This window comes from Gymnoscopelus braueri, assembly GCF_963280865.1.
Source record: "Gymnoscopelus braueri genome assembly, chromosome: 8".
Lineage (NCBI taxonomy): Eukaryota > Metazoa > Chordata > Actinopteri > Myctophiformes > Myctophidae > Gymnoscopelus > Gymnoscopelus braueri.
The window spans coordinates 8074160-8087038 of NC_137609.1; the positions used below are offsets into that span (position 1 = coordinate 8074160).

Here is a 12879-nt window from a genome sequence, read left to right on the forward strand (position 1 = left end):
CATTGCAAAAAAATTAACATTGCAAATTACACTCTTATTTCCACACAACTCCTTTATGCTATATTAATGACATAGTTAAATATTGAAAATGGGTGGATTTCCCCTTTAAGTAGGTGATACCTCCTTTTGTACATGGAGGATGGAAATGTTTATTTACACTTCAGGAATCCAGTGTTAACTATCATGTTATTTTTCTGCTCCAACTAGATATGTGTAAAGAGGAGAGGAGCCCCAGTCTGCTCCAGGAGGAACCAGAGCCTCCACACATTAAAGAGGAACAGGAGGAGTTACTTCAAAGACCAGAGGAGCCTGTTGGGTCAATGTTGACATTACTAGCAGTGAAAAGTGAAGATGATGATGAAGACATCTCTTCACACTGTTCTGAATTTGAAGTTGAGCTTGAATCTGACACCGAAGACAGTGATGATTGGGAGGAGACCAGTGGAGGTCAGTCAGTGTTAAACACAGGAACAGGACTTACATGGGTTGGGAAAACTGGGAGGTGGAATTAAAGAGGTCGATGAAAAATACAATTAAATCAGACATTTTAACTCATTGAGTGCTATTGACTTGTTTGACGTGTTTTACCGCTATGGCGCAACGTGCCAATGACGTGTTTGACGTGTTTTTGAAAAAATAGTAAACAAAAATATTTTTTTTTTTGGAAAAAGACGTTCAGAACCAGATTTCATCATTTGAAGATTTGCTGCTCCATTCACTTCTTGTTTAACTTTTTACTGAAAAGGGATGTATCTCGGTTCCTGAGCGCTTTTTTTTTTACTATGTATTTTTGGCTGGCACGGTATGCAATTATTTTTATATTTTATTGGCACTGAATGAGTTAACGGGGAAGCTAAACAACGGACTTGTTTGATGATGGAAGCTTTCAGGTTGTATGTGTACTCTACCATTTTTAACCTGCCTTCTCCCCTTCTGTCCTCCTCCCCCCCCCTCTCGCAGGAGTGAGGTTCCAGTCTTCCCAAACTCAGTTCTTCTCCTGTTCTGAGTGTTCATACTCCTTCACATCTCAGGTCTTCCTCCATAAACACATCAGGAGTAAACACAACGACCTCTACTGCCAAATGCTGAGGAATGGACAGATCACCTCATCAGCCTGTCAGCAAATCACCAGCTCTACAACCAGCCAGGAACAAGGAGACACTGATCAACCAGGATCTTCCAGTCATCAACAGTTTACCAAGACTTTAACTCAACCAGATGGAGAAAAACCTTTCAAATGTAAATATTGTAACAAGAGTTTTTCTCAGTTGGGTAACCGGAAGACACACGAGCGTATCCACACCGGAGAAAAACTTTTCCGCTGTACGTACTGTAACAAGAGTTGTAATCAGGCGGGTGAACTGAAGATACACCAGCGTACCCACACTGGAGAAAAACCTTTCCACTGTAAACATTGTGACAAGAGTTTCTATACCTCAGATTACTTGAAGAGACACCAGCGTATCCACACCGGAGAAAAACTTTTCCAGTGTTGGCACTGTAACAAGAGTTTTTATCAGTTTAGTAACCTGAAGACACACCAGCGTATCCACACTGGAGAAAAACCTTTCCACTGTAAACATTGTGACAAGAGTTTCAGTCGGTCAGAATTCCTCAAGACACACCAGCGTATCCACACTGGAGACAAATCTTTCGACTGTAAACATTGTAACAAGAGTTTCAATCACTCAGGTTACTTGAAGACACACGAGCGTATCCACACTGGAGAAAAACCTTTCCACTGTACGCACTGTAACAAGAGTTTTAATCAGGCGGGTGACCTGAAGACACACCAGCGTATCCACACTGGGGAAAAACCTTTCCACTGTAAACATTGTAACAAGAGTTTCAATACCTCAGATAACCTGAAGAGACACCAGCGTATCCACACCGGAGAAAAACCTTTCCAGTGTGCTCACTGTAACAAAAGTTTTAATCAGTCGGGTGACCTGAAGGCACACCAGCGTATCCACAGCGGAGAAAAACCTTTCCACTGTAAACATTGTGACAAGTGTTTCAGGGAGTCAGGTTCCCTGAAGAAACACCAGCGTATCCACACTGGAGAAAAACCTTTCCACTGTAAACATTGTGACAAGAGTTTCAGTGAGTCAGGCTCCCTGAAGACACATCAGCGTATCCACACTGGAGAGAAACGTTTTCAGTGTAAACATTGTGACAAGAGGTTTAGTGTGTCAGGTCCCCTGAAGATACACCTGCGTGTCCACACTGGAGAAAAACCTTTCCACTGTAAACATTGTGACAAGACATTTAGTGTGTCAAGTTCCTGCAAGAGACACCAGCGTATCCACACTGGAGAAAAACCTTTCCACTGTAAACATTGTGACAAGAGTTTCAGTGAGTCAGGTTCCCTGAAGAAACACCAGCGTATCCACACTGGAGAAAAACCTTTCTACTGTAAACGTAAAGACGAGAGTTTTAGTTGTTTTAGTAATCTAAAATGACACCAGTTTATTCACACCAAGGGAAACAAACGTTCAGCTATAAATTAGCTCACTGGGAGGATCAAATTAAACACCTGTATGTTGGTAGCGAGGTGGATAGAAAAGCAGAAATATTATTGCTATTATAACTGCTCCAGTCGACAGAGGCCTCCCTTAACACTCGTCTCTTGTTTGTTTTTTTCACTTTTAAATCCTTCATTTCCTCAATCCGCAATTTCCTCTATTTGTTTTAAGTGTTAACAGTAACCATATATGCAGCTATGCATTTTTAGAAGTGTATATATATGTATACATTTGTTAATATACCAGCAGAGCCATATCTGCAGACAGGACTGATGAAATAGGATTGTGGGTGTGTTTTTAGACATTTTTGTGGCCCTACATCTTAGCACACAATTATATGAAGTCTCATGATAAGTTACACCATTTTAGGTCGGCCTGACCCAATGCAATTCATCCATTACAATCAATCTATCTAACGGAACTATTTTCCTGTTTACTAGAACATTCTGGTACAATAACCAAACTCTGAACTGTATTCCATTATTCTCTTCTCCATGACATTAAATATTTCTACTACAAAAATAGCTTCTTTGTCACAGTCTGAATTCATCCTACATTATGAATATAGCCTATCATAGAAATATTGATATATTCACATAGTTTGAAAAATATATGGTTAACACATGTTATATGTTGGTAAGTGTTGTATACTGTAACATGGTATTGGTATGTGTTGTAAACTGCATTTCTGTGGGACGCGAGGATCAGACCTGTGCAGCATCAATGTGCAGTGTTGGAAGCTCAAAGCTGTGATAGATGCAGTGCTGAAACTATCCATGATTTTGTAAGTGATTACTCTATAGATTACTTTTCAGATTAATCCAATAATATATATATATATATATATATATATATATATATATATATATATATATATATATATATATATATATATATATATATATATATATATATCTCAACAAATTAGGTTAACTGTGCAAGACTAGTGAAAATAGCTGATCAGCAAGCTCAAAATGCATTGCATCTTGATTCGTTGTGAGCTTGTACTTAAAATATTTTCACTATAATTTGTACGATTTTTGCTAATAATTGATTGATGTACTTTCTGTAGTAAGACATGAGAACATCAGTACATGGAAGTACAAATTCACAATACAAGGTCTACTAAACTGGGAGACTCATTAAGCACTGAGCTTGTTTAAGACGAGATCCCCATGCACACAAATCATGATGACATAAGAGACAGACAGATATACACACTACTATACAGAATGTCATACAATCAGCTTACAGGTTACTGGTATGAAGAGTGAAAACTATGTACAAGAGAAGAAAAAATCAGGGAGGGGGGGGTGTTGGGGGGGTGGGCTAAGACTTAGACAGGGGCCATCAACTTTGTTGAGACAAATCTGGGTTGAACATGATTAGTGGAGATGCCTCTGGTGTTATGATCGTGGACTTCATTAACATTTTGGAAGTATTTAGACAAATACAGGGGGATCCCAATGTTGTGGTGTATCTTGAAAACCAGGCCCTTAGCAAGATGCTGTACTCTGTCCTCAACCCTAAGCCATCCAATCCTAGCAAAATGAGCAGGGGTTAGATGGGTTTTGTAATTGAGGCCAAGAAGTAGCCTTACTAGTTTGTTTTGGGATGTTTGGAGCCTTGTTTTTAAGGCCTTGGGGGTGTTGTGATACCATGAAGTGCATGCATAATCATAATAACCTTGTATGAGGGCCCCTGCAAGAATCTTCAGAGTATTCTTACTGACTAGACGTCCGATCCTATACAAAAAGCGTATTCTTTGGTTAACCTTTTTGATAACTCTTTCTGCGTTTTTGTTACCGGAGAGGTTTGCCTCCAAGATGGAACCCAGGTAGGTAATTTCCTCCTTTCTTGTGATAACATCATCACCCACTTTGATCGTGAAACTCTCAGCCTTGCTAAGGTTAGAACTGGACCCAAAGAGGATGGGTTCAGTTTTACCCAGGTGTAATGATAGTTTGTTGTCGGAGAGCCAGATGCAGATCTTGTTAATGACATGTCCAAAACAGGGATCAATTCATTAATTGATTAATTTACTAAATTATTGGTCATCAATAACAAATATAAATAATTGACATTTTGTTGGATGAACTGTTGCACTCCTAGATGGATGTTCTCTTCTCTTCAGGTCTGGAAGATCACATACTGTAGTACTGCTACACAATGGACAGTCCCCAAGACCAACAGTAGGGGGCATCAACACACCAACTGGCGTCTAGACAAAGTGGTCGTCAGAAGAAGAACATACCCACAATGCAGTTGTGAAAACAACATGGTGTGTTGACTGACTGTTGTTGACACTTTAAAATACCATAGATTTACATAAAAGTAAAATACAAAGAAAAGTAAAACGTGTCGTTTCTAAACAGTGTCGTCGTTAAGCAGCAGGAGGAAGTTTGTTAGCAGCTCAACCACTGAAACACAGCAGGTAAAGATCAACTCATTCATGTTGTCTTTCATCTATTTATAACATTTAAGATGAACGGATCGTGTCTTGTTTCATCTATTTATCTTTAACATAATTTAAGTTGGAACATAAATGTAATTACTCTTAGCTGTTAGCTTGTTATAAAGTGATCATAAACACAAACTCCATAGTAGCTTCATAGTATCCCAGATTGCCCTGGAATGTCACCATTAAAGCCCGTATTTCTCCAAACATGTACAAATGCAAAATATGACCCGCTTGCCCCAAATGTTAACTTGGTGTCCGGCGTGTTTGTGCAATGTATTAGTCCATATTCGTTAACAAAGAAGTGTTTTAATACCGGTTGTGGACGATTCTGTCGGAGGTGCATCCGGTGAAAGCCGGAATTACACTGAATGTAAACAGGAAGTAAACGAGGGGGGGAATAGCGTTCGGCCACAAAGGGATTAAAACACTTCTTTGTTAAAGAATAAGGACTAATACATTGCACAAACAGGCCGAACACCAAGTTAACATTTGGGACAACCGGGTAAGCACCCTAAATTAGCATTTGTACATGTTTGGAGAAGTACGGGCTTTGGAGCTTACATTCCAGGGCAATGAGGGGGGGGGGGGTGTAAAAAATGTCAAAATCGATCAAAATACATTTACGAGACTTTATATAAGGCTATAGCTCCATAGCAGCAGCAAGACATTGATATACCTTGTTTTGTAGCATGTTGTTGTTGACGTCACTATTATCATTGTAACCCTATAGTTACATCAGTGTTTTATAGCATTACAGTGGTTAATCTCCATATAACTTAAATCTTTTTTGGTTAAAACAAAATCGATTTTGTTGAAAGGTTAAAGCTCTATATTCTGATAGTAATCATTGCTATAGAGCAATGGTTCTCAACCTCAAAATTTCAAGGTCAGAGTTACAGACCTGTAAGGGACAGGTCGATTTTTAAAGAAGGGTACCCCTGGAGAAAATGTATGTGCCCTGATCTAAAATGGCATGACCCTCCCTTTGACAAAAAAAAAATCAATGACCCTCCCCAAGTGATTAAAAAAAAGATGAACCCTCCCCGCCTAGGAGTGTCACGATATATTGTCCCACGATATAGCCTATCATGGTTTTAAAATGTGACGATAGGCATTGTCATGATGTTATACTGTATCGTAATATTTTTTTTGTTATTAAAACACTTTCCTTTTTTTTTTGCCGATGAAAGTTATAGGAGTTCTTACTGTATGGTGTATGATATGAAATGTAAAGCTTATCATAATCACAGTAATTATTAATCATGTCTTCCATCATATTCAAGGTATTTTGGAGAAACAGACTCCGGTCACTTTCAGTTTAAAGCACTGCAGAGAGGAGGTGTTGTGTGTCAGCTGATGCTTGTTGACGCTCGTTAATCAAAGCAATTATGCCTCTGCACTCTCAAGTAGGCCTACATCTAAGATGGTTTACATGGTATTATACTGTATCTGGTTGTAGAAAACATTCAGGGCATATTTGCCAGCAATAGCCTATATATGGAGATCCCCATAGATGGAGACGATATACCTGCAAAGTCGTCATAGAGACCTAAACGTGCCATATGTACGGAGTCTGACATCAGCGAACCCTTCCCAGAAACTCCATGTATAGACATAACCATCACGTCCAGGACTGACGTCATGGTCCCATATTTGGGCATAACTAACATAGGCAGCTCCATATATAGAGACGTCTGACACTATCTGACATCACCATAGTGATGTCAGGACCGCACCCCAGCATTATAACAGGGGCTCAACACCCCTCGGTAGTTCAGTGCCAGCAGCTACTCTGAGAGAGATTCATCACTAACAGGATGAGAAGCATCAAAGAGAATCCAGTTGGTTAGCACAGCCTAAAGCATATTCTCGAAGTGGCCTTGGATCTGGTTAACGAGTCAGTCGATGATAGTTTCTATACTGGTATTATAGATTTTTTTGAGCTGTTGGAAATAACTAGGCTGCACTTGGTTGGTAAAGTCCAAATGACAAGAATATGAGGTTTGTGGAATTTATAGTCATGCAGTGTTATATTATATTATATTTGTTATATTAGTGTATCTGTCCTCTGAAACAATGGGTTTATAGTTAGTGAGAACTTCACTTCTCCCTTTAGCTTGCACAAATGTATTTATTTGTGTGTACAAAGCACTTTGTAATTGTTTTTTAAATTGCTTTATAAAGTTAGTTTAAACTAAAGATGATGGCCAATGTTGATGATACATGAGAAAAGAACATTAATAATGTATCATATCGATATCATATGCCCAACATCATGTATTGTATCGTGAAATTAGTGTATCTTGACACCCCTAACCCTCCCCATCATCCCCGTCCGATGTTTTGCTTTCCACATTGATTAGAACATTACTGTAGTCAGTCTTGCTAAATGCACAGTGTAGTATCTGTAGTAGTGGTAGCAGAATGGATGGTGTTCTCAACTTAGATGTGGGAAACTATGGCTATTTGGCTATTTCACAAACACAAATAACTAGGACACAGTGTAAATTACAAAAGCTAAATTACAATTCACAATTTTGGCATTTAGCAGATGTGATTTACAAGATAAACTCAGTAATCTAGGATCATAGATAAACCAATAACCTATGAGAGAGAGAGAGAGAGAGAGAGAGAGAGAGAGAGAGAGAGAGAGAGAGAGAGAGAGAGAGAGAGAGAGAGAGAGAGAGAGAGAGAGAGAGAGAGAGAGAGAGAGAGAGAGAGAGAGAGAGAGAAAATTTACGTCTGTACCATGAAATTATAAACCGGTCTCTGCACATACCTAGGGATGTATGCAGCACTCCTTAAATTATCTGGAATGTACCTTTCTAACAATACAGGTCGAGTTATTTGCATATTGAAACAGATTTGAAATCAAACATGTCAAGCCTCTGACGTTTTTACATGTAGTTCATCATGCAACACGTGTGTGTTCCGCCCTCAAATTCATCTTATGGAGGCCATCACCCCTGCCCACACACACACGTTAAAGTATATTTAAGTTAATGTAAATATATATTAAGTTCTAAATAAAAACGGGTTTCACTCCCACTTTATGTTGCATCTCTTTTTCCCTGTAACAATATAATATCTATTCCAAGTTTTCTTAGCCTTTGGTTGTGAGGTTAAACTGTAAACAAAATTCTTATTCTCTTCATTACACGTGAGAGTCGGCTATTTACTTTATAAACGTTTAATCGTGTGAGGGACTCCAGGCGCGTATGGTGGGTTCTAACGTGGACCGGGCAAGATTCTTAATGACTCCCCCCTTCCCCCCGGCCCCCCACCCACTGCGTCACGGGCATGTACGCGCGCGAAACTTGTGAAATGGGACCTTCTGCATAATGAGTAGCCTACTTTTACTTTTGGTACTTTAAATACATTTTGATACCAATACTTTTCTACTTTTACTCAAGTACATTTTGAATACCTTACTTTTACTTGTAACAGAGTATTTTTTCATCGCAGAATTGATACTTTTGTTTAAGTAAAACATTTGAGTACTTTTTCCACCACTGGTATTCAGTGCATGCAGTGACTGTTAGTGCACACAGGACGAGGGAGTCGAGGGACACAGCATAGCGACCCTTCATTTCAATAAGGGCAGACGGCAGAGCCAAAACCTGCAGAACATGTTTAGCACAGCCACAGAGATCACGACTTGTTTATTAGAGGCAATTAGCATGTCTGGCTGGGGCCGCTTGACAATGGGAACGGTGGGGTGGGCGGAGGCTGCGGAGCTACTGCGCCGGTAGAGGAAAAAAATAGGGGAGCAGAGTTTTCCAGACCGGGCCATGGCCCCATTGGCCTCTATGACGGTACGCCCTTGAGGGACTCGCTTGCGCTGATCTTCAATTTGTAGATCAGCGCAAGGCTACTTTTACTTTTAGTACTTAAAGGAGAATTTTGGACTAAAGTTTTCTTACCTTTTCTATGACGTTATGATATCTTAGGATGAATGGTACAGTAGAAAAAATTCATAACTTCACCCCTGAGCCGCCACAGCTTAAAAGGTGCGCGGATAGGCCTTAGGTTAGATCACATATTTTAACAGCTTTTTTTTGATTTTTTTTTGGTGAGATCTGACGTTCATAGTGACAGAACACCATGCAACCAAAAAAAAAAAAAACGGAAGTCTCGCTAGACGAGATTGAAATCTCGAGATTTCAATCTCGTCTAGCGAGACTTCTGTTTTTTTTTTTTTTTTTTTTTTTTTTTTTGGGACAGTGTTCTGTCACTATGAACGTCAGATCTCAAAAAAAAAAAAAAAAAAAAAAGCTATTAAAATATGTGATCTAACCTAAGGCCTATCCGCGCACCTTTTAAGCTGTGGCGGCTCAGGGGTGGAGTTATGAAATTTTTCTACTGTACCATTCATCCTAAGATATCATAACGTCATAGAAAAGGTAAGAAAACTTTAGTCCAAAATTCCCCTTTAAGTATATTTTGATGCCAATACTTTTTTTTTTAAAGCTTTGTCAGCTTGTAGATCTGTCCCTTTTGAAGAGTGTTGATGTATTCCGTCAGTTTCCGGTTGCCTTTTATGGTCTTAAATGGGACATGGAGCAATGCAAATGATTCTCCACGTGAACACGCCTCTGACTGTCACACAAAAATGAGGCGATACACACATAAGAGATTTACACACCGGTTGGCACGCACCGACGCATGTCCGTTTGTGCTTATCGAAAATACGCACCCCTTTAGTCACTTTATTAAGGCACTATTTACAAACATCTTAATGAATTAGGCACAAATATGTATATTTTTCTATTATAAAAAATAAAATAAAAAATTGACTGGGTCGTTCACACTCGCTGTGCGTTGATGGCTTGTTAACGACCGTCATTGATTCTAAATAGAGTAGACCAAGGTGTTACTTGATTTGAATCCTAGCTTTGTATCCTTTGAAATAGAGAGGGGTCATTGACCACTGTTCTGCTGTACTAAAAAGGTATATAAAAACGGACTATTTCATCAATTCAAAATTGCATGACCCTCCCTTGGATTTAAAGTAAAATTAGCTGACCCTCCCTTGGACTAAAATTAGAAAGGCATGACCCTCCCCTTCTGTAAATGCATTTTCTGTTTAATAAAGAGCTGGAGAGACGTGGAGACTCCTGTTACTGAACAAACACTCTGTAGCAATGAGTAATATAAGAATATAGAGCTATTCAACACTTATTTTAATCAAAGGAAATCACTTACACTACCTCCTTAAGCAACAAGGTCTAAACGTATCTTGTAAAACAATAGGATCTTTACTCTCGTCCACAGTAATGTTAATGTGAAGTTAGAGCTCCATGTCTTCATACACCAGACATTGAATCCTTACCAACTAAACATTTGTCATGTTGTAGTGTGTCAGGTCTAGAATGACCATCCAGGTAATGTATGGCATTGTCATAGTCCTTTCATGAGGAGGGGGGTGGGGGGACTAGGATAGATCGGTGGTCATATAGGAGGAGGTGGAGGGATTGGGTCAGGTGGGTGGTGCTAAGGTACAAACCAGGTATACTTAATGAACTGACGGGTGGAGCTACACATGAAAATATCATTTTAACACTTACTGCACAATTTTAGGAAAAACATTCTTCCTTCCCAAATCCTTCCCAGTTCCCAATGCCGCTACGCGGTACACTATGGAGTGTGTTGTCTAGCCTCAATGTGTCGCCATGGCATCTGCCACAAACTAATTAGTCAGCACCAGGGTCAGCACCATATGAAAACGAACCATGGAACCCATAGAGGTATAATATAACTAGAGGGCGGATTGCCCCGCCCCCAGCTATCATTTCAATGAATGTGCTCAGTGGCGTTTTGAAGCACCCGGAAACCTGCCGGAAGTAGAATTATTGGTTTGATTTTGTACCCCCATAGAGTTATGAGCATGCGCACTAGTGTCCTTTTTGCGTTCTACGGCAGCCCGTGTGTCAAGGATTGAACGCGATATATTTATTAAATACACTCGAGATGCCTATGTATAACTAAATGCATATGTGTTTATGTATAATATGTTTACATATTTATATCTATATATATAAATATCTCTCAGCATGTTTTGCGCGTGCATGTATTTCTCCCTGCCTGCAGTTCCAGCTTTGGCCACTGGGGTGGCAGCTTCAATGTTTCTCAGCAACTCTGGGGGCTTGATGGAACCCCATCTTTAAAGTCCTTATTCAATTCCTTCATTTCAGGCCAGTGTGTGGAGTCCAGACTGCAGGTGAGGATGAACTCTCCAGACTCAGCCAGGGCTATCTCTATTAAACAGGAACCTGAAGACCACCCACACCTCGGTACGGTTCATGTGCTCACTCTTTCTTGAATGTTTCTATTTAATTTTTTCTATTCTGTTGTAGGGCTGTCACACTATCAGAAATAATCATGACAAAATATATCATGACAATGATAATATCCCGATGATTAAACAAATTGCTCATCCTGTCTGGTTGCAGAAACATAAAAAACAGATTGGCTAGTTTCACCTTATTCACTTGCATCGCAGGAGTCCATCTTTTGACACATTTTTCCTTGTGTAATCTTAAATTAGGGATTATTCATTTCCTATTATATGAATCCTATAATCTTTGCACCCAAGATTTATATGTTAGAGAGTTGGCCTTAGGCCATATTGCCTTTACCTTCTGCAAATATTACTGTTATTCTTGACACCACTAGGTCTCCAGTTATTAAAGTCCTTATTCAATTCCTTCATTTCAGACCAGTGTGTGGAGTCCAGACTGCAGGTGAAGATGAACTCTCCAGACTCAGCCATGGACATTTCTATTAAGCAGGAGGAACCTGAAGACCATCCACTCAGTAAGTTTCACATACTCTTTCTTTCTGTAATTTTTTTATGTTGTATTGTAGAACTTTAACAATATCTAATTTTCACTGTACAATAACCATTGCAAAAATATCTTGACACTGATAATAATCATGCTGATATGTAGCTATCATTAAAAGATCTCTAAAAAATAATTGTTAACCTTGTTTGTCTCTTTACCATAACCAAAAAGCGCTAAAACTGCACCATATAACTTCACATTGTACATAGTACATTCTATCAGAAGTGGAAAAATACTTCCTTGATCAGCGTGCAGAAATTTGGCGCTGATCGTCAAAACGGTTTGTGAGATTCGTCCCGGACACACAGACAGACAGATTCCGAGACTCACAGACCTATTTCTAGACGTACAGAGCCACACCATAAAAACTATTTAACATAGATTTTAAACTACAACCCAACTTTCACCCGACATTTCAAGCTTTCATGTGTGGAGTTGTTTCTGTTTCATGATGTCATGCACTTAACGGCATGAGATGTGATTGGTCTACTTTTGAGGGGAAATACATACTGTACATACATACAGACAAACCCTGTTCAATACGAAACGCATTAGCGTTCTCTATGAATATCTAGAGCCTGTCTGGCATCTATTATTTTGGAGTGTCTTTCAGTGGGAATGCACCTTAAGTATGGTCGATGTATGGCTATGTTAAGTATGGCTATGGTCGATGCCTACACCCCTGCCCGACCACTTCGGTCTGCCACCTCGGGGCGACTGATTGCCTCGTCACTCAAGGGTCCTTCTGGCCGATCCACACGGTCACGACTCTTTTCTGTTCTGGCCCCACAGTGGTGGAATGAACTTCCCACTGATGTTAGGACAGCAGAGTCACTGCCCATATTTCGCCGCAGGCTGAAAACCCACCTCTTCAGGAAACACTACCCTTCCTCTCTGCCTGACCTACTTGTTGTTAACTAGTTGTACGAACGCTTGTTTTCTATTGTTGTATTGTTTATTGGATCTTGTTTAGTCAATACACTTATTTGTTTTAGCTCATGCTCATTTGATTTAGCTATTTTGTCTCATCTGTTTAAGGAAATAGGTA

The 12879-nt window shown here is 39.6% G+C and overlaps 2 protein-coding genes across 3 annotated transcripts in view; both read left to right on the forward strand.

Moving 5' to 3' along the window:
• The first annotated feature begins 285 nt into the window (after positions 1-285).
• On the forward strand, positions 286-2946 carry LOC308090189 (uncharacterized protein). Of its 2 annotated transcripts, none has more exons than XM_080435249.1 (2): positions 286-447; positions 961-2946. In XM_080435249.1, the coding sequence occupies exons 1-2, from the start codon at positions 321-323 to the stop codon at positions 2460-2462; spliced, it is 1629 nt and encodes a 542-aa protein (XP_080291375.1). In that variant the 5' UTR covers positions 286-320; the 3' UTR covers positions 2463-2946. The 2 variants fall into 2 exon arrangements, with proteins under 2 accessions (XP_080291375.1, XP_080291376.1); XM_080435250.1 differs by having other exon boundaries at positions 964-2946.
• Positions 2947-4816: 1870 nt separating this feature from the next.
• The window catches only part of LOC308090232 (uncharacterized protein), a 31300-nt gene continuing 23237 nt past the window's right edge, over positions 4817-12879 (forward strand). The window contains exons 1-3 of the mRNA XM_080435295.1: positions 4817-4959; positions 11181-11279; positions 11704-11802. Of these exons, the coding sequence (XP_080291421.1) occupies positions 11213-11279; positions 11704-11802 (166 nt within the window). The 5' untranslated portion in view covers positions 4817-4959; positions 11181-11212. The remainder of the gene's footprint in view (positions 4960-11180; positions 11280-11703; positions 11803-12879) is intronic.